Below are 20,281 nucleotides of genomic sequence, written 5' to 3'. Positions count from 1 at the left end.
GCCACGTGGGCACTACCCGCCCACACCTAACGGTTCGGTATGTGCCAATCCCGCCCTTTTCGACCAATCAGCGCCGGCTCGCGCCCTTCCCGCCCTTCCCGGCCAATCAGCACCAGGTCCCGCCCTTCATGCCCTTTTCGGCCAATCAGGGCCAGCTCCTGCCCTTCCCGCCCTTTTGACCAATCAGCGCCGGCCCCAGCCCTTCCCGCCTTTTTCGACCAATCAGCGCCGGCCCCAGCCCTTCCCGCCCTTTTCGACCGACCAATCAGCACCAGGTCTTGCCCTTCCCGCCCTTTTCGGCCAACCAGCGCCGGCTCGCGCCTCTTTCCGCCAATCAGAGGGCGGTGCTCGCGCGACACCCACGTGGCCGCCCGCCCCCTCACACCGCTAATGGCTCGGCGCGCGCCATTCCCGCCCCTTTTTGGCCAACCAGACCAATCAATCTGCGTTACCGGGACCCTCCCTCGCCCTCTTCGGCCAACCGGACCGCGGCGCCCGCGCGACACCCACGTGGCCGCCGCCCCCTCACACCGTTAACGGCTCGGCGCGCGCCGTTCCCGCCCTTTTCCGTCAATCAATCAGACGGCGGCGCCCGCGCGACACCCACGTGGCCGCCCCCGCCCCGCCCTCGTCAGCCAATCAGGGCGCACCGCTCGCGCGGCGGCCACCTGTTCCTGCCACTCCAGCCGTTAACGGCTCGGCGCGCGCCCTTCCCGCCCTTTCTCGGCCAATCAGACGGCTCCGCTCGCGCGCCACCCACGTGGCCGCCGCCCACCCCGCCCCAGTGTTAACGGCCGGGCGCGCGCCCTTCCCGTCCCTTTCGGCCAACCAGCGCGGGCGCGCGCCATTCCCGCCCTTTTCCGCCAATGAGAGCGCGGCGCTCGCGGGGCCGGCACGTCACTGCCACCTCCCCGCCGCCGCCAACGGCTCGGCGCGTGCGCCCCCCCCCCCCGTCCCGCCTCAGCCAATCAGAGCGCGGAGCGCCTTCCTCCCCCACCCCCTCCCTGCCGAGCGGCGCGCGGCGCTTCCCCGCCCGGCACGTGCCCCCCACCCCCCCCCCCATCTCCCGTCCCTCCCCGCCAATGGGAGCGCGGCGCGCGCCGCCTGCCCGCCCGTCCCCGCTCCGCTCCGCTCCGCCAATGGGCGCGGGGGGAGGGCGTGTCCTCCCGCGGGGCCGCGGTCTCGTCTCCTCCCGGTGCCGCCCCGCCCCGCCCCGCCGCCGCCGTTTGAAATCGCTACGGGCACCGTGAGCCCCGCCCTCTTTTCCCCGTTCCGGCGCGTCGATTAGCCGCCGCCTCTCCCTCTCCCTCTCCCGATTGGCCTCTCCCCTCCGCGGCCCCTCCTCCCTCTCCCAGCGCCGCGTGACCCCCCCTCCCTCCCCAGCGACGCCGTGATTGGCCGCGCCGCTTCCCCCGTCACGCGCCTCTCCCGATTGGCGCCGGGCGTCCGCCCGCGGGAACGCGACCGGGCGGGTGGGTGTGTCCGAGACCGACACCTCCTTCCACCAATAGCCGCGCTCGGCGCCGCCGCCGGGCTTTCCTATTGGCCGTGCGCGCGGAGGGGGCGGGAGCAGCGCGTCCCGCTGGGTGAGGGTCACCCCGGGGTGGGTGTTGGGGGGGGGGGGGGGTGTGAGCGCGGGGGCTGATGGGAAGGTGGGGGACACCAGTCCGGAGCGGGGGGGGGAGGGGAACACACAACCCTTTATTTTTAGGGAGGGGGGTGGGGGTGGGGGGCAGGGCAGGGCCCTACGCGGGCGCCACGGAGGAGCTGGAGACGGAGGAGACCTCGGTGCGGGAGGTGGAGACCTCGGAGCCGTCGTCCACCTTCCTGCCGAAGAGCTGGAGGATGCAGTTGCGGAACTGTCGGTTCATGAAGACGTAGATGATGGGGTTGTAGATGGTGGCGCTCTTGGCGAAGTAGGCGGGCAGGGCGGCCGCCAGCGGGTGGAAGGCGTAACCCGGGTTGGCGGCGGCGAAGCAGGCGAAGAAGGTGTAGGGCCCCCAGCAGAAGATGTAGGCCAGGATCATCACCACCACCATGCGCGACACTTCCTTCTCCGCCTTCTGCGTCGACTCCGACTCCTTCTGCTGGGCGGCCACCTGCGGCGGGGGACGGGGAGGGGGTCACGGCGGGGGTTTTGGGGGGTTGGGTTTTCGGTGCCGTTCCCGCCCCGCGGCCCCGCTCACCGCCCGGATGGCCAGCCAGACTTGGAGGTAGCAGAGGACGATGATGGCGAGGGGGAAGAAGCAGCAGGTGATCATCAGCACCACCATGTACGACTGCACCCCCGGGTCCGAGCTGCCGCTGAAGACGTCGGGGCCGCAGGACGTTTTCAACCCGTGGGGCCAGTACCTGGGGGGGGGGGGGAGACGTGGGGTGAGGGGCCGCCCCCGCGCGCGCCCCCCGTCCCCGTCCCTCCCCCCGCGCGCTATGGGGCCGCCCCACCTGCTCCAGCCGAAGATGGGGGGCGCGGTCCAGGCGCAGGACCAGACCCAGGAGAAGATGATGCCGGCCACCGCCAGCTTCCCGTCGAACTTGATGTTGCCGAAGGGTTTGCAGACCACGAACCACCGCTCCCACGAGATGATGGCCAGCGACCACAGCGCCGTGATGCCTGGGGGGGGGGCGGGGGGCAAGGCGGGGGTCAGGGGGGCTGCCCCACAGCGAGCGGCCCCACGGCGAGCGGCCCCACGGTGCCCGGCTCCGCAGTCTCTGGGGGTCCCGCTGTACCCTGCGGCCAGGCCGGGGCTGCGGTGTGGGGAGCTCGGCCCTCCCCCTCCAGCCCTGCCCCACGGCCCTGCCCCACGGCTCCCAGCACCCCAAGCCCTGCCCCACAGCTCCCAGCACTCCAGCCCTGCCCCACGGCCCTGCCCCATGGGGGGGTCTTGGGACCCCCAGCCTTGCCCCACGGCTCCCAGCACCCTGTCCCTGCCCCACAGCCCTGCCCCACAGCTCCCTGCCCCACAGCCCTGCCCCATGGCTCCCAGCACCCCAAGCCCTGCCCCACAGCTCCCAGCACTCCAGCCCTGCCCCACGGCCCTGCCCCATGGGGGGGTCTTGGGACCCCCAGCCCTGCCCCACATCTCCCAGCACCCTGTCCCTGCCCCACAGCCCTGCCCCACGGCTCCCTGCCCCACAGCCCTGCCCCATGGCTCCCAGCACCCCAGCCCTGCCCCACAGCTCCCAGCACCCTGTCCCTGCCCCACGGCCCTGCCCCACATCTCCCAGCACCCCAGCCCTGCCCCACGGCTCCCAGCACCCTGTCCCTGCCCCACAGCCCTGCCCCACGGCTCCCAGCACCCTGTCCCTGCCCCACATCTCCCAGCACCCCAGCCCTGCCCCACAGCTCCCAGCACCCTGTCCCTGCCCCACGGCCCTGCCCCACGGCCCTGCCCCATGGCTCCCAGCACCCCAGCCCTGCCCCATGGCTCCCAGCACCCTGTCCCTGCCCCACGGCCCTGCCCCACGGCCCCGCCCCCCAGCCCCACCGCGGCGGCTCTCACCGCAGGCAGAGACGGTGTAGCCCTCGATGACGCAGAGCGGGTGCCCCAGGATGAAGTAGCCCGAGATCTGGTTGATGACGCTGATGGTGCTGGCGATGACGGTCTCGCCCAGGTCGGCCACCGCCAGGTTGACCAGGATCCAGTTGAGGGGGTGACGCAGCTTCTTGAACTTCCAGGTGGCCACCAGCACCAACCCGTTGGTGAAGACGGAAGCCACCACCACGAAGATCATCCAGAGCGAGGTCAGGTTGTAAACCCACCGCGGGGCGATGTGGTAATTGGGACCCTCGAAGGGACCTGGCCGGAGGCGGGGAGGGGGACGCTCAGCGCCCGCCCCACACGCGCGCGTGTGTCCGTGTGTCCGTGTGTCCGTGTGTGCGCGCGCGTCCCCCCCCGCCACCGCCCCCCGGCACCGCACGCCGCCGGGCGGCCGCTCACCGCGCGTGTTGTTGCTGTTGGTGTAGGTGAAGACGCTGTCCCGCGTCGTGTCCTCGTCCTCGTGCCGCCGGCGCGCCGCGAACGCCGCCGCCTCCCAGCCCGCCGCCATGCCGCCTGCCAAGGAAGGAGACCGCGGCCGGGGCAGGGGAGGCGGGGGGAACGGTCTCTGCGCCGGGCTCTGCCGCCCGTCGCCCGCTCCCCGCTTCTTATACCCACCCCCCCGGGATTAGCCCCCCGTCCCCCCCAAAGCCCCCTGATCCCTTAATTGGGCCGCGGGGATCCGGGTGCCCCCCCCCCCCCCACCCCGGCCCGGCCTCACCCGCCGCTTTGCCGAGCAGCCGGGGTGAGCGCTGATTGGGATTGACGCCCGCCGCTAATCCCGTCACCCGCAATTTCCTGACGGCCCCTTCGGCTAACGAGGGCGGCCCACCGACCCCCCGACCGCCGCCCTGCGGGACGGGGCCCTCGCCGCCCCCAAACCCTGCCCCACGGGCCGGGCCGGGCCCCACGCTCCGCTGCCCCTCGACGCGGGGGATTGGGGTCCCTTCGGCCCCACGGCGGGGTGCTGGGACCCCTCCTGCCCCATAACTGGGTGCCACAACCCCTCCTGCCCCTCGACACAGGGCATTGGGGTCCCTCCTGCCCCACAGCGGGGTGCCAGACCCCCTCCTGCCCCATAACCGGGTGCCAGGGCCCCTCCCGCCCCATGACACAGGGGATTGGGGTCCCTCCTGCCCCATAACCGGGTGTCAGACCCCCTCCTGCCCCATAACCGGGTGCCAGGGCCCCTCCCACCCCATGACACAGGGCATTGGGGTCCCTCCTGCCCCACAGCGGGGTGCCAGACCCCCTCCCACCCCATAACCGGGTGCCAGGGCCCCTCCCGCCCCATGACACGGGGGATTGGGGTCCCTTCGGCCCCACAGCAGGGTGCTGGGACCCCTCCTGCCCCATAACTGGGTGCCACAACCCCTCCTGCCCCTCAACACAGGGCACTGGGGTCCCTCCTGCCCCACAGCGGGGTGCCCGACCCCTCCCACCCCATGACACAGGGCATTGGGGTCCCTCCTGCCCCACAGCGGGGTGCCAGACCCCTTCCTGCCCCATAACCGGGTGCCAGGGCCCCTCCCGCCCCACGGCGTCGCGGCGCTGACGCTCACGGGTCCCGACAGATCGCGGTCATGGGGCCGAGCGGTTACATCACCGGGGGGGCCGGGGCGCGGGGCCAAGTGGGGCACGGGGGGAACGGGGCCCCCCCACCCCCCCCCCAAAAATAGCCCACAGCCTTAATTAGCAATTAGGCCCGGCCGGGAGGGGGGGGATTAACGAGGGGGGCCCCAAAGGCGGGGGGCCGTCGCCCCGCCCCACCGGGGGGTCCCCATGGGGTGCAGGGTTTGGGGGGGCTCCCGGGGAGCCGTCGCCCCAAAGGTGCCCCCCGGCCCCCGCCCTAATCCCCCCCCCGGGTGGCCGGGAGCCGCCCCCCTCCCCCCCTAATCCGGGGATTTTCGGGTCGCCCCGGGGGAGTCCGATTAGGGGGGACGCTGGAAACTTTAATCCCCGGGAGGGGAAAAGGGGGCGCGGCGGCAGCAGCGGGGAGGAGAGCGGGGCGCCGGGCGTGGGGCGCGCTGGCGGGGCCGGGACCCCCCGTGTGGGGCGGGGAAGGGGGGGGGCTGAGGGGGGGGGGTCGGTGCCCCCCACTGCCCGTCTCTCTCCCCACAGCGCCCCGGGGGGCAGCCGGACCCCGCTGGAGCCGGGGAGGGTGAGTGTTGGGGGGCTGTGGGGGGTTTGGGGGGGCTGTGGGGCGCCATGGGGTGATGTGAGACACAGCAGGGTGCCGTGGGCCACCATGGGCTACCACAGGACACCAGTGGCCACTGTGGGGTGCGGTGGGGTCTTGGTGGGAGACCGTGGGGTGACGCGGGGTGCTGTGGGGTGATGTGGGGCTGCCACGGGACACTGGTGGCTGCTGTGGGACAGGATGGGCTGATGTGGGGTGCTGTGGGGCGACGTGGGGTGCTGTGGGGCTGCCACGGGACACTGGTGGCTGCTGTGGGACAGGATGGGGTGCTGTGGGGTGACATGGGGTGCTGTGGGGTGACGTGGGGTGCTGTGGGGCTGCCACGGGACACTGGTGGCTGCTGTGGGGTGACATGGGGTGCTGTGGGGTGCTGTGGGGCTGCCACGGGACACTGGTGGCTGCTGTGGGGTGACATGGGGTGCTGTGGGGTGACATGGGGTGCTGTGGGGTGCTGTGGGGCTGCCACGGGACACTGGTGGCTGCTGTGGGGATGCTGCGGGCTACTGTGGGACAAGATGGAGCACTGTGGGGCTGCCATGGGGGTGCTGTGGGGCACCGTGGGGCTGCTGTGGGGCACCGTGGGGCTGCTGTGGGGCACCGTGGGGCTGCTGTGGGGCACCGTAGGGGTGCTGCGGGGCACCGTGGGGCTGCCGTGGGGGCTGCTGTTGGGCACGACGGGCCGCGGTGAGGCGCTGTGAACCGCCGTGGGGCCGCCGTGGGGCCGCCGTGGGGCCGTGCCCGCCCCGGGCCGTGCGACAGGAATTCCGCTAGTTCTGAACTATTTACGCCGGCAAAAAGCTCACTACTAGCAGAACTCGGCCGCGCGGCCCCCCAACCCCGCGGGCCGGCTCCGGGGGGTCCCGGGGGGCTCAGGGTGGGGGCCCCGAGGGGGGGGGGGGGCAGAGGCAGAGGCTGCGTCTCCAGCGTTTAATGCCGTGGGGTACGGGGGTGTCTGTACAACAGAGCGGGGGGCTGCCCCACGGCGGGCGGACGAGCCGCGGACGCGCACACGCGCGCGTGTGTGTGTGTGTGTGGCCCCTCCGGCCCCCCCCCCCCCCCGCCAGCGCCCGAGGAGCCCAGCGCCACCCTGGGGTGGGGGGTGGGGGGCAGAGCCCACCGTGGGGCCGGCGCCGTGGGGCAGAGGCCGCCGTGGGGCAGAGGCCTACGCGGGCGAGACCTGGCTGGAGGAGACGGAGGAGACCTGGGTGGCCTGCGAGGATCCCGAGACGTCGTCCTCGTCCCCGAAGGGGCTCCTCCCGCAGAACACCAGCTTCAGCATGCAGGAGCGGAACTGGGGAGGGCGGCCGCGTCACACCCCCCGTGACGTCACGCCCCCCATGATGTCACACCCCCCCCGACGACATCACGGCCCCGTCACACACGCGTGTGTGTGTGTGTGTGTGTGTGTCCCCCGCCCCCCGGGGCGCGCTGCCTGGGCGTCACCGCAGCTGTCGCCAGCACCCCCACCCCCCCCGGGATGGGGCACGGGGACGCCACCATGGGGTGGGGACGCCCCTCGGGGCCCTCTGACCCCCTGCCCCACGGCTGCCCCACGGTGCCCCGCACCAGCCCCACGCTCACCCCCTGCCCCATGATGTCCCATGCCCACCCCACGCCCTGCCCCACGGCGCCCCACAGTGCCCCGCACCGGCCCCACGGTGCCCCACGCCAGCCTCACAGCCACCCCATGCCCTGCCCCACAGTGCCCCATGCCCCACAGTGCCCCACACCAGCCCCATGGCTGCCCCATGGCCGCCCCACCCCCTGCCCCATGGTGCCCCACACTAGCCCCACACCCACCCCCTGCCCCACGGTGCCCCACACCAGCCCCACGGTGCCCCATGCCCACCCCACGCCCCACAGCCGCCCCACGGCACCCCACACCCACCCCCTGCCCCACGGTGCTCCACGCCCTGCCCCATGGTGCCCCACGCCCACCCCATGCCCTGCCCCATGGTGCCCCATGCCCACCCCACCCCCTGCCCTATGGTGCCCCACACCAGCCCCACGCCCACCCCACGCCCTGCCCCATGTGCACCCCACGCCCTGCCCCATGGTGCCCCATGCCCACCCCACATCCTGCCCCATGGTGCCCCATGTGCACCCCACGTCCTGCCCCATGGTGCCCCATGCCCACCCCACATCCTGCCCCATGGTGCCCCATGCCCACCCCACGTCCTGCCCCATGGTGCCCCACACCAGCCCCACGGCCGCCCCATGCCCTGCCCCATGGTGCCCCATGCCCACCCCACCCCCTGCCCTATGGTGCCCCACACCAGCCCCACGCCCACCCCACGCCCACCCCACGCCCTGCCCCACGCCCTGCCCCACCTGCTTGTTCATGAAGACGTAGATGACGGGGTTGTAGACGGTGGAGGCCTTGGAGAAGACGGAGGGGACGGAGGCCAGCCCCACGTCGAAGGGCTGCCCGCGGTGCGTCACCACCCAGAGCGCGAAGGCCGAGTAGGGCGCCCAGCACACCAGGAAGCCCAGCACCATCACCACCACCATCTTGGTCACCTCCCGCTCCGCCTTCTGCGTCGTGGCCGACTGCTCCTGCTGCTTCGCCACCTGCGGGGCCCCACGGAGACGCTATGGGGGCTACGGGGGCCCCTCCCGCCCACGGGGAACGGAACGGGCTATAGGGTGCCCCCAGGGAGCAGCCGTCTGTATAGGGTGCCCCCTGACCCACGGGGAGCAGTGGTTTCTATAGGGTGCCCCCAGGGAACAGCCGTCTGTATAGGGTGCCCCCTGACCCACAGGGAGCAGTGGTTTCTATAGGGTGCCCCCAGGGAGCAGCCGTCTGTATAGGGTGCCCCCAGGAAACAGCCGTCTCTATAGGGTGCCCCCTGACCCACGGGGAGCAGCTGTCTCTATAGGGTGCCCCCAGGGAGCAGCCATCTCTATAGGGTGCCCCCTGACCCACGGGGAGCAGCTGTCTCTATAGGGTGCCCCCAGGGAGCAGCCATCTCTATAGGGTGCCCCCTGACCCACGGGGAGCAGCTGTCTCTATAGGGTGCCCCCAGGGAACAGCCGTCTCTATAGGGTGCCCCCTGACCCACGGGGAGCAGCCAGTTCTATAGGGTGCCCCCAGGAAACAGCCGTCTCTATAGGGTGCCCCTAAGGAACAGCCGTCTCTATAGGGTGCCCCTAAGGAACAGCTGTCTCTATAGGGTGCCCCTAAGGAACAGCCGTCTCTATAGGGTGCCCCTAAGGAACAGCCGTCTCTATAGGGTGCCCCTAAGGAACAGCCGTCTCTATAGGGTGCCCCTAAGGAACAGCCGTCTCTATAGGGTGCCCCTAAGGAACAGCCGTCTCTATAGGGTGCCCCTAAGGAACAGCTGTCTCTATAGGGTGCCCCTAAGGAACAGCCGTCTCTATAGGGTGCCCCTAAGGAACAGCCGTCTCTATAGGGTGCCCCTAAGGAGCAGCCATCTCTATAGGGTGCCCCTAAGGAACAGCTGTCTCTATAGGGTGCCCCCAGGGAGCAGCCGTCTCTATAGGGTGCCCCTAAGGAACAGCCGTCTCTATAGGGTGCCCCCAGGAAACAGCCGTCTCTATAGGGTGCCCCTAAGGAACAGCTGTCTCTATAGGGTGCCCCCCGACCCCCAGGGAATGGCTGGAGCCATAGGGGCCCCTCGGGGAGCAGCCAGTGCTATAGGTTTCCCATAGGGAGCAGCTGTTTCTATAGGGTGCCCTCTGACCCCCAGGGAACGGCCAGCTCTATAGGGGCCCCTCTGACCCACGGGGAACTGCTGGTGCTATAGGTCCCCCCCCGGGACCCACCATCCCTATAGGGTCCCCCTGAGGAACCAGCACCCCTATAGGCTCCCCCAGGGACCCCCCATCCCTATAGGGTCCACCTCTATAGGATCCCCTATCCCTATAGATTCCCCCCAGGGACCCCCCACCTCTATAGGATCTCCCATCCCTATAGGGTCCCCCCGAGGAACCAGCACCCCTATAGACTCCCCCAGGACCCACCATCCCTATAGGGTCCACCTCTATAGGATCCCCCCGGGGACCCCCCCTCTCTATAGGCTCCCCCCGGGGACCCCCCCTCTCTATAGGCTCCCCCTGGGGACCCCCCATCTCTATAGGCTCCCCCCAAGGACCCCCCATCCCTCTAGGCTCCCCCAGGGACCCCCCATCCCTCTAGGCCCCCCCCCAGGGACCCCCCCCCTCTCTATAGGCTCCCCTGTCTCTATAGGCTCCACCTCTATAGGCTCCCCCAGGGACCCCCCATCCCTATAGGCTCCCCCCAAGGACCCCCCACCTCTATAGGCTCCCCCCAAGGACCCCCCACCTCTATAGGCTCCCCCCAAGGACCCCCCACCTCTATAGGCTCCCCCAGGGACCCCCCATCCCTATAGGCTCCCCCCAAGGACCCCCCACCTCTATAGGCTCCCCCCAAGGACCCCCCACCTCTATAAGATCCCCCAGGGACCCCCCCTCTCTATAGCCCCCCCCCCCCATAGGCTCCATCCCTATAGGCTCCCCCAAGGACCCCCCACCTCTACAGCCCCCCCCCCCGTGTCCCCGTGTCCCCCAAATAAAACCGGTGCCCGCGCCGCGCCCCGCGTCCTCCTTGGGGGTCCCGGGGGGGGGGGGACGACACGGGGACGACACGGGGACACAGGCGGGCGGTTACCGCGCGCAGGGTGAGCAGGAGGCGCCCGTAGGAGAAGACGATGACGGCGAGGGGCACGCCGAAGCAGAAGCAGAAGAGGAAGATGACGTAGGACTCGTTGTGCCACTTGTTGTTGGACGTGTACCAGTCCGGGCCGCACGAGCACTGCAGCCCCTCGGGGATGTACCTGGGGGGGCACGGCCACGCCTCGCACCGGCCCACGCGCCCCACGGCGCCGCTTCCCCGCCCCCCGGCCCCCGGCCCCCCCCCCGGACCTGCTCCAGCCGAAGAGGGGGGGCACGGAGGCGACGAGGCCGAAGATCCAGGTGGCGGCACAGCCCAGCACGGCGTGGCTGCCCCGGAAGGTGAAGTTGCCCAGGGGTTTGCAGATCACCAGGAACCGCTCGAAGGCCACCACCGCCAGCGACCAGAGGCTCACCATGCCTGGGGGGGACACGGACACGGGGGGGTCCTGCTGCCACCGCCGCCGTCCCACGCCCAACGTCCCGACGTCCCCGACATCCCCACGCCCGACGTCCCCGACATCCCCACGCCCGACGTCCCCGACATCCTGGTGTCCCCAACGTCCCTGACATCCCCACGCCCAACATCCCGGTGTCCCCCACACCCAACGTCCCAACGTCCCCGACATCCCCACGCCCGACGTCCCCGACATCCTGGTGTCCCCAACGTCCCTGACATCCCCACACCCAACGTCCCCGACATCCCCACGCCCGACGTCCCAACGTCCCCGACATCCCCACGCCCGACGTCCCCGACATCCCCACGCCCGACGTCCCCGACATCCTGGTGTCCCCAACGTCCCTGACATCCCCACACCCAACATCCCGGTGTCCCCCACACCCAACGTCCCCAATGTCCCCCACACCCAACGTCCCCCATGCCCCGGTGTCCCTCATGCCCTGATCGTCCCCACGCCCAACATCCCCAACGTCCCCAATGCCCTCGTGTCCCCTACACTCAACGTCCCCAACACCCGACGTCCCCCATGGCCAACGCCCAACGTCCCAACATCCCCCACGGCCAACGCCCTGGTGTCCCCCACACCCAACGTCCCCATGGCCAACGCCCAACGTCCCAACGTCCTCAAGCCCTGGTGTCCCCCACACCCAACGTCCTCCACACCCAACATTCCCAATGTCTCCCGTGCCCAATGTCCCCAACACCCAACGTCCCCAAGCCCTGGCGTCCCCCACACCCGTCCCCCATGGCCAACACCCAACGTCCCCAAGCCCTGGCGTCCCCCACACCCAACGTCCCCAACATCCCCATGGCCAACACCCAACACCCAACGTCCCCAAGCCCTGGTGTCCCCCACACCCAACATCCCCAACATCCCCATGGCCAACACCCAACGTCCCCAAGCCCTGGTGTCCCCCACGCCCAACGTCCCCCACGCCCAACACCCAACGTCCCCCACGCCCAACGTCCCCCACGCCCAACACCCAACGTCCCCCACACCCAACGTCCCCCACGCCCAACACCCAACGTCCCCCACGCCCAACGTCCCCCACGCCCAACGTCCCCCACGCCCAACACCCAACGTCCCCCATGCCCAACACCCAACGTCCCCGAGCCCTGGCGTCCCCCACACCCAACGTCCCCCGCTACCTCCCAGGGTGGCGGCGAAGCCCTCGATCTTGCAGGCGGTGGGCCCGAGGGCGAAGTACATCTGGGAGAAGCTGTAGAAGGCGGTGGTGGAGCCGACGCAGATGACGAGCAGGTTGGAGACGGCCAGGTTCACCAGGATGTAGTTGAGGTGGGAGCGCAGCTTCTTGTACTTGGCGGTGCAGAAGATGGTGAGGGCGTTGATGGGCACCCCCAGGGCGATCAGCACGAACATGAAGGCCGACATGCCCATGAACACCCCGGGGCTGCCCAGGTGGGTCTGCGGCACCAGGAAGGGGCTCAGCGCCGTCAGGTTGGGGGTCTCCAGCGTCATGGGGATGTAGAAGTCCTCCGGGAGCTCCTCCCGGCCCTCCCGCGACTTCTGCATCCTGGCGGGGACGGACGGACGGACCGGGTGGGCGGACGGAGGGGCGCGGGCCAGGGGGGCGGCCGGCGGGACCCTTTATAGGGAGGGGGGCGGATGGGGCCGGGCCCCCCCCTCCCCTAATCGGGGCTAACGCCGCAAAGCGCGGCTGAGCCCGGCTTATCCGGCCGGCGGGCGCTGGCCAAGCCGGGCTTACCCACCCGCCAAGCCGCTTTTGGGGCGACTAATCGCCCCCGAGCCCTGATTAGCGGGGTGGGGGGATCAGGGGGTATCAGGACCCCCCCCCCCCGGCTTAATTAGCTCCTGCCACGGGGCGGGGCCCCCAGGGACCCTCTGTGCCCCCAAACCGCCCCCGCGGGCAGCCGGCCCCCCGAAACCCCTCCTGGGCGCCTCGCTCCTGCCTGCGCCCCCAAACTGCACCTCAACCCCCCTGAGACCACCCTGCACCCCCAAACCGCCCTGACTCCCACCTGCACCCCAAAAGTGCCCCAGGACCACCCTGCACCCCCAAACTGCACCCAACTCCCCCGAGACCACCCTGCACCCCCAAACCGCCCTGACTCCCACCTGCACCCCAAATCTGCACCCCAAAACCCCTCACAAGCCCTTCCTGCCACCCCCAAACCTCCCTAACTCCCACCTGCACCCCCCAAACTGTCCTGACTCCTACCTGCACCCCCCAAAACCTCCCCTCCGAGACCACCCTGGACCCCCAGACTGCCCTGCACCCCAAAAACCCTCCAGAGCCCCCCCAGTCCTACCCTGCACCCCCAAACCCCCCCGGTGGGTGCTGGGGTCCCTGCTGACCCCCTCGGGGGTGCGGGGGGACTACATGTCCCAGCATGCCTTGAGGGAGGGAGGGGGGGGCAGCCCCCCCCCCACCCACCCAGGGGTGTCAGGGCTGAGCATCCCCTTAATCCCGGCAGGGTGTTAACGAGGCCGATCGCCCCGGCCGGGGATTAGGGCTAAATCGGGACCGGAGCTGACACGATTACGGGCCCGCTCTGGGGGGCGGCGGGGAGACCCCTGCTATGGGGGGGGGGAGAGGGAGGGAGCACACGGGGACCCCCCCCCCCCGGGGACGGACAGACCGTGGGGGGCGGGCTGGGTTAATGCTCCGGCTCCGCTGAGGGACCGGGGGGACCCCTGAGGTACCGGGGGGCGGCTGAGGGGCCGGGGGGGGACCCTGAGGTACCGGGGGGGGGGGGGGGGCTGAGGTACCCGTGAGGTACTGGGGGGGTCCCCGGGCCGCTGAGCAACTGTGGGGGCCGCTGAGGGACCCGTGAAGTACCGGGGGGTCCCCATGGAGCTGAGGGACCCCTGAGGTACCGGGGGGGGGGGGTGTCCCGGGCCGCTGAGGAACCGCTGAGGTACCGGGGGGTCCCCGTGGAGCTGAGGGACCCCTGAGGTACCGGGGGGGGGCGGTGTCCCGGGCCGCTGAGGAACCGCTGAGGTACCGGAGGGTCCCCGTGGAGCTGAGGGACCCCTGAGGTACCGGGGGGAGGGGTCCCGGGCCGCTGAGGTACCCGTGAGGTACCGGGGGGTCCCCGTGGAGCTGAGGGACCCGTGAGGTACCGGGGGTCGTCCGGGCCGGCCGTGAGGTACCTGAGGGGAACGCCGGGGACCGGAGGGGGAGCGGAGGCACCCGCGGGTCCCCGGGAGGTACCTGAAGCCCCCGGGGGGTTGGGGGGGGGTTAGGACCCCCCCGGGGGTCGCTTGTGGCCGCTGCACGCGGGGCGGGGCGGGGCGGCGGCGCTGGGGACCGTTACGGCCGTTGGATTTCAAACCCCTTCCCCGCCCGCAGAGCTTCGGGGGGCCGTGACGGGCGGCGCAGCCGACCAATGAGAACCCGGCGTCCCGGCGGGGGACCAACGGCCGGCCGCGCGCGCTTCGCCGGCCCCGCCCCCTTTGGAACGTTGTAACTGACAGCGCTTCCCGCCAATTCCAACGGCCGCCGGGAGCGCGCCGGCTCCTCCCCCGGGGGGAAAACCGAAAGCCAATCCCCTCCCGCCTTCCCTTTGAGCGGCGGGCGGCTGGGCCAATGGGCGCGCGGACGGGGCGGGGCGCGGGCAGCTCCGGGTTTCCTCTCCGGCTCGGTTCGGGGCCCCCCCCCCCCCCCTCCACACGCGCTCCCTCCCTCTCCCCCCCGCCCCCCCCTTCGCGTCCCCCCCCTTCTCTCTCCCCCCCCCCCCCTCTCACCACCCCCCCCCGCGGGTTCTTCGCTGCGAAGAAAATGGCGGCGGCGCCGAGCGGAGACGAGGAGAGGCTGTGAGTGACCGGCGGGGGGGGGGGGGCGGCGGGGGGCCGGGGGGGGGGGGGGGGGGGGGGGGGGGGGGGCGGGCGGGGGGCGCGGCGGCGGGAGGGAGGGGGGGGGCGGGGGGAGAGAGCGGGGGGTCCCGCCGAGGTTTTCCCGCGCGCGCGCGAGACTGAGGAGAGACCCCCCCCCCTCCCCCTTTCCGTGCGCGCGCGCCCGGGCGGGAACTGGGGGGGGTGGGGGGGGGGGGGGGGGGGGAGGGTGGGGGGGGGGTGTGTGGCGAGTGCGTCACTAACGGCCGCGGCCCCCCCCTGCGCCGGGACGGGGGGGGGGAGCACCCCCAAACCGAGCGCCCCCCCTCCCCCCATCTCCTGCGTGTGGCTGGGGGGGGCACCCCGAAACCCCGCCCCCCCCCCCCCCCCCCCAACCACCCCCCCCCCCCGGCCTCGTCCCGCTCGCGCCCGCCCCTCGCTGCACCCCGAAACAGCCCGAATTACCCCAAAACGTCCCGGGCGCGGCGCCCCGAATTGTCCAAATTAACCCCGAAACGCGGCGCCGAGGCTGCGCCCCGAATTACCCAAACTGACCCCAAAATACGGCGCCGAGGCTGCGCCCCGAAAGGCCGGAATTGCCCCAAAGCGCCCCGCTCACGCCGAGCCCTCCGCGTGCCCCAAAGCGCCCCAAAGCGCCCCGAAATCCGGCGCCGACGCCAACCCCTCGCCGCCTGCCGCAAGGCCCCGAAGCGCCGCACTCGCGCCGGCCCCAAAACGCCCCGAATCGCCCCCAAAATCCGCCGCTCACGCCCACCCCTCGCTGCGCCCCGAACCGCCGGCCCCGGCGTCGTGGCCCGTACCGCGCCCTCGTGCCAAGCTCGTCGCCGTCGTCGCCTCCTCGCCGCCGGCACGGGCAGGCGCCGCCGCCGACCCCCCCGCGGTGCCGTCCCGCCGACGCCGACCCCCTTCGCCGCCCGCCGAACCGCCGCCGCGCTCCGGCAGCGCCGTCCCGCTCGCGCCGACCTCCTTGCTCACGCCGTCGCACGCCTGCCCGCCCGCCCGCCCTCGTCGGCGCTCTCGGCGACGCCACGCACGCGACGACCCCGTCGACGTCCCGTTCGGCGGAACCCCGACCCCCGTACGGTGAGCGCGGCCGCGCTGACACCTTCAGCGACGGCCGGGGCGTCCGGCGAGCACTGGATTTCTACGACGGCGCCAGACGACCCCCCGCTCGCGCCGAGCGTCCCGCCGGCGCCGAAGCCCTCGGCGTCGCCACCGCGTCCTGCGGCTCCGTCTCCGGCACCGACCCGCGCCGGGGCGTCCTCGGCTGCGCCGCTCGATCCCGTCGGAGCGGGGAGCGGCTTCACCGGGGCCGCGCCGCCAGCGAGAAACCGATCCCCGCCGCCATCGCCGCCGCGACCCCGGCTCGGCCGATTCGTCGCCGCGACCTTGTTTTTTCCCCGGCGATCGTTAACGCTAACGAGACCCGGCCTTGCCCCGGCGTCGGGGCTTTGGGCATCGCTCGGCGGCGGGACGGCACCGGGGCGGCTTCCCGGCGGGATTTTTGGCTGCCCGGAGTTCCCCGGCGCCGTGAGCCGGGGGTCCCGCGGGAGCCGCGGCCGGGGGGGCTTTCACCGGGGGTTCCCCGCCCCCCCCCCGCCCCGCTTCCCCTTTTCCCCGAAGTTCGGCGTCGGCGCGGCCGGCGCCCTCCCCCCGCTCCCCTTCCCGCCTTTTCGGCGAGCGCTCGCCGCGACCTTTGGCAATCCGGCGCGCGGGGGGAGCCCCGTGCCGTGACGGCCGCGCCGCCTCGGCCTCCGCGCTGCTCCCCCCCCCCCCCACCGGGCTGCGGGGGGGTCCCGGCTGCACCCCCGGCCCCGCACCGTCCCCCCGCGCGGCTCCCGGCTCTGCCGGCGGCCGAGGGAGCCGGTGCCCGTATCCAGTGCGCCACACGGCCTCCTGATTAGCGCCGGGCCTCGTTAGTGACACACAGGGGCCATTCTTTGACGAGCGGGGGCGGGCGGTGGCAGGGGGGGTCGGGGGCCGGCGTGGGGGGGCTCCTAATCCCGGCTCTGCCGGTGCCGCCGCGCATCCCGCCGCCGGATAAACCCAGTGCCGGCACTTCCCGCCGTGGGGGGGAGGGGGGCGGCACCGCCGTCGTGACCCCGCGTCGTCCCCCCACCGCGGCCCCCCCCCCCCGGCACCCGCGTGGGACCCCCGGGGGGGGGTCGCTCGCCCCGTCGCGGCGTGGGAAGCGGGGCGCCGGCGGTGCCGAGCCCCTCGTTTCCTGCCGGGGGGGGGGCCGCGGCACGGCGTTTGCCGGCGGCGCAGCCGGGACGGGCGAAACACGGGAGGGGGTTCCCCGCCGGACCCCCCGGCGCCGCCCTGCGCCTCGGGGTGCCGCCGGCGTGGGGGTCCCGGGGGTCCGGCGGCCGCCGAGTGCCACCGCGTGCCGGCCGCCGCGGCGGCACCCCCGGCGCCGAAACCCCCCTGTCCGTCGGGGGGCCCGGCCGTCGGCGGGGGCCGCGCGCAGCCCACCGGGGCTATATTTAGCCGCAGATGCGCCGGTCACTCTGCGTCGGGGACGCGGCGACGCCGGACCCTCGCCCTCCCGGGGGCCGCCCGGCGCCGCGACTTTGTCGCCGGTTTTCAGCGAGGCCGCGCGTCCGCAGGAGCCGCCGTCCGTCCGTCCGTCTGCCCGCCGGCGCGGCGCGGCGTGGCGGCGCTGACCGCGCTGTGTGTTTCAGGGAGGAGAAGTCGGAGGAGAACCTACAGGGGCTGAAGGAGCGGCCCCCCAAGGCCAAGAAGGTGAAGAAGGAGCGGAAGGAACAGCAGCATGAACCGGCGCAGCCATCCGCCGAACCGGCCGAAGCCGGCAAAGCCGAAACCTCGGAGGGCGCCGGGACGGCTCCTGCGGCGCCGGAGGCTTCGGCTTCTCCCAAGCAACGTCGCTCCATCATCCGGGACCGGGGTCCCATGTACGACGACCCCACGCTGCCCGAGGGCTGGACGCGCAAGCTGAAGCAGCGCAAGTCGGGTCGTTCCGCCGGGAAATACGACGTCTACCTGATCAAGTGAGTGCGCCGGGAGCGCGCCGGGACGGGGAACGGGTGGTGGGGTCTCGCCGCCGCCCGCGCCCCCCCCTGACTCCTCCTCTTCCTCTTCCCCCCCCCTCCCCTCCCCGTCCGCCCCCCCCAGCCCGCAGGGAAAAGCCTTCCGCTCCAAGGTGGAGCTGATCGCCTACTTCGAGAAGGTGGGGGACACCTCGCTGGACCCCAACGACTTCGACTTCACCGTCACCGGCCGCGGCAGCCCCTCCCGGCGGGAGCAACGACCCCCCAAGAAACCCAAATCCCCCAAGGGTCCCGGCACGGGCCGCGGCCGGGGTCGCCCCAAGGGCAGCGGGGCGGCCAAACCCAAAGCGACGACGACGACGGCGACAGCGGCGGCGGTGACGACGACGGCGTCGGAGGGCGTGCAGGTGAAACGGGTGATCGAGAAGAGCTCCGGCAAGCTCCTGGTGAAAATGCCCTTCCAGCCGGGGCAGCCGGGGGCTCGCGCCGAGGCGGGGGCGGCCACCACCTCGGCACAGGTCCTGGCCGTCAAACGGCCCGGTCGGAAGCGGAAGTCGGAACCGGACAGCCAGGCCGTCCCCAAAAAACGGGGACGCAAACCGGCCGGAACGACGGGACCGGGCGGCCCGGCGGGAGCCGCGCCGGAAACCAAGAAGAAGACGGCGACGCCGCCGACGGTGCAGGAGACGGTGCTGCCCATCAAGAAACGGAAGACGAGGGAGACGGTGGTCCTGGAGGCCGCCCGGCCCCCCCCGCCGCCCCCCGAACGCGGCCCCAAGGGACCCAGGAGCGCCCGCAGCCCCGGCCGTCGCAGCAAGGAGGGCAGCCCCAAGGGCCGCGGCGCCGCGGCCCCCCCGCCGCCGCCGCCCCCGCCGCCGCCCCCGCCGCCGCCCCCCGCCCGGCAAGAAGGAGCGGGGGGCTTCGCCGCCGCCGCCCCCCGAGCCCCCCGCCAGCCCCAAGGACAGCGCCAGCCCCCCCCCGCCCGCCCAGGACTTCAGCGGGAAGGGGTGCTCGGAGCAGCGGGGGGGGCCCGGCGGCGCCCGACGGCTGCGCCAAGGAGCCGGCTAAGACTCACCCCCCCCGCCGCCGCCGCCGCCCCCGCCCTACAAACACCGAGGGGAGGCCGAGCACAAAGACACTGCCTCCTCTTCCTCCTCTTCCTCCTCTTCCTCCTCCTCCTCCTCCTCCTCGTCGTCGGCGGCGGCCCCCCCCCCTCCCAGCGCCTCCGTGCCGCGGCCCCCCGGCCGGGAGGAGCCGGTCGACACCAGGACGCCTGTCCCCGAGCGGGTCAGCTGACTGTGAGCGCGCCCGCGGGCGGACGGACCCACGGACGGACGGACGGGACCCCCCCCCCCCCCCAGCCCCTGCCCCCACCCCGCGCACGCAGGCAGCCGCCCCCCCCCCCCCCTCCCCCGGCTCCCCCCAAATCGCCCCCCCCCCCCCTTTTTATGACCGAGAAGCACAGCGAGGGGCGCCGGCCCCCTCCCCCCCCGCGCGCGCCCCCCCACTTCGCACTTTCGGTTCGAGAAAGGGGGGGGGGGGGGCGACCCCGGGGCTGGGGGGGGGGGTGGGGGGGTGTCTGCTCCCCCCCCCCCCCCCCCCCTCCCCACCCCCCACCCCCCCCCGGTCGCCGCTTTACTCGTTCTTCCAGTTTTTTGTTCCACGTTTTTAGCCGATAGGGAACCATTTGCACTAAGGGGGGGCTGGCGGGGGCGGGGGGGATCCGGCCGCCGTCCAATGACGAGAGGCTCTGCCGGGGCGGGGCGGGATCCGGGCCGGAGCCAATCGGGAGCAGGGATCCAGCGTTGAGCCAATCAGGAGGGGGCGGCATCCGGTTTCGGGCCGATCGGGAGCGACTCTCGGGGTAGGGGGTGGGGGGGGAGGGGGGTGTGGGCCGGGATCCGGTCGCGAGCCAATCGGGAGGAGCTTTCGGTTCGGTTGGGATGCAGCGTAGAGCCAATCAGGAGGGACGCTGCGTCGGGGCGGGATCCGGTCGCGAGCCGATCGGGAGGAGCTTGCGGTTCGGTTGGGATCCGGTGTGGAGCCAATCAGGAGCGGCGCTCAGTGGGGGCGGGATCCGGCCTCGGGCCAATCAGGAGTGACTCGGCAGGGAGGCGGGGTGAGGTCTCCAGCCAATGGGGAGCGGCGGGCGGCCGGAGGGGATCCGGTCCCGGGCCAATCCGGGGTGGGGGCGGGGGATGGGGGTGGGGGGGGAGCACACAGAATGGGTGTGGCCTGATTGCGGGTCACTCCGGGTCGAGTCAGGAGCCAATCGGGGGCGAGAATGGGGCTGGGCGCCGCCCAATGGGGAGCCGGGCGGGGAGGAGATCCCGGGTGCGGCGGGATCCGGCCCCCGGCTGAGCAGGATCCCCCCTGGGTCGGGACGGGATCCGGCCGGGATCCAATCGGGAGTGGCTGTGGATTGGAGGGGCGGGTCCGGTCTCCGCCCAGTGGGGAGCCCTGACGGCGTGGGGCGGGATCCGGTCCCCGGCCAATCGGGAGTCGCCGCAGGGTTGGGCTGGGATCCGGGCTGGGGCCAATCAGGAGGGGCCGCGGGGCGGGATCCAGCCTGGAGCCAAT

At 72.7% G+C, this 20,281-nt stretch overlaps 3 protein-coding genes across 4 annotated transcripts; 1 reads left to right on the top strand and 2 right to left on the bottom strand.

The window, feature by feature from the left end:
• Positions 1-1,745: 1,745 nt before the first annotated feature.
• Positions 1,746-4,065, bottom strand: LOC129198935 (red-sensitive opsin). Of its 2 annotated transcripts, XM_054808592.1 has the most exons (5): positions 3,942-4,065; positions 3,504-3,800; positions 2,446-2,614; positions 2,187-2,352; positions 1,746-2,099 (listed from the first exon to the last, which is right to left on the bottom strand). In XM_054808592.1, exons 1-5 carry the CDS (start codon positions 4,048-4,050, stop codon positions 1,746-1,748), a joined length of 1,095 nt encoding a protein of 364 aa, XP_054664567.1. In that variant the 5' UTR covers positions 4,051-4,065. The 2 variants fall into 2 exon arrangements, with proteins under 2 accessions (XP_054664567.1, XP_054664566.1); XM_054808591.1 differs by having other exon boundaries at positions 2,187-2,614.
• Positions 4,066-6,631: 2,566 nt separating this feature from the next.
• Positions 6,632-12,696, bottom strand: LOC129198976 (blue-sensitive opsin). Its single transcript, XM_054808660.1, has 5 exons — positions 12,002-12,696; positions 10,645-10,813; positions 10,391-10,556; positions 8,071-8,310; positions 6,632-7,030 (listed from the first exon to the last, which is right to left on the bottom strand). The coding sequence occupies exons 1-5, from the start codon at positions 12,384-12,386 to the stop codon at positions 6,902-6,904; spliced, it is 1,089 nt and encodes a 362-aa protein (XP_054664635.1). The 5' UTR covers positions 12,387-12,696; the 3' UTR covers positions 6,632-6,901.
• A 1,862-nt stretch (positions 12,697-14,558) lies between these two features.
• Positions 14,559-18,997, top strand: MECP2 (methyl-CpG binding protein 2). The gene is given in 4 exon segments (XM_054808645.1): positions 14,559-14,651; positions 17,375-17,701; positions 17,826-18,924; positions 18,926-18,997. Coding segments are annotated over 4 exon segments (1,533 nt in total). The 5' UTR covers positions 14,559-14,616.
• The last annotated feature ends 1,284 nt before the right edge of the window (positions 18,998-20,281 follow it).

The sequence above is a fragment of the Grus americana genome, chromosome 38, assembly GCF_028858705.1.
Source record: "Grus americana isolate bGruAme1 chromosome 38, bGruAme1.mat, whole genome shotgun sequence".
NCBI classification, from domain to species: Eukaryota; Metazoa; Chordata; class Aves; order Gruiformes; family Gruidae; genus Grus; species Grus americana.
Note: the sequence above shows the minus strand (reverse complement) of the source record. Positions and strands in the feature narration are given on the sequence as shown.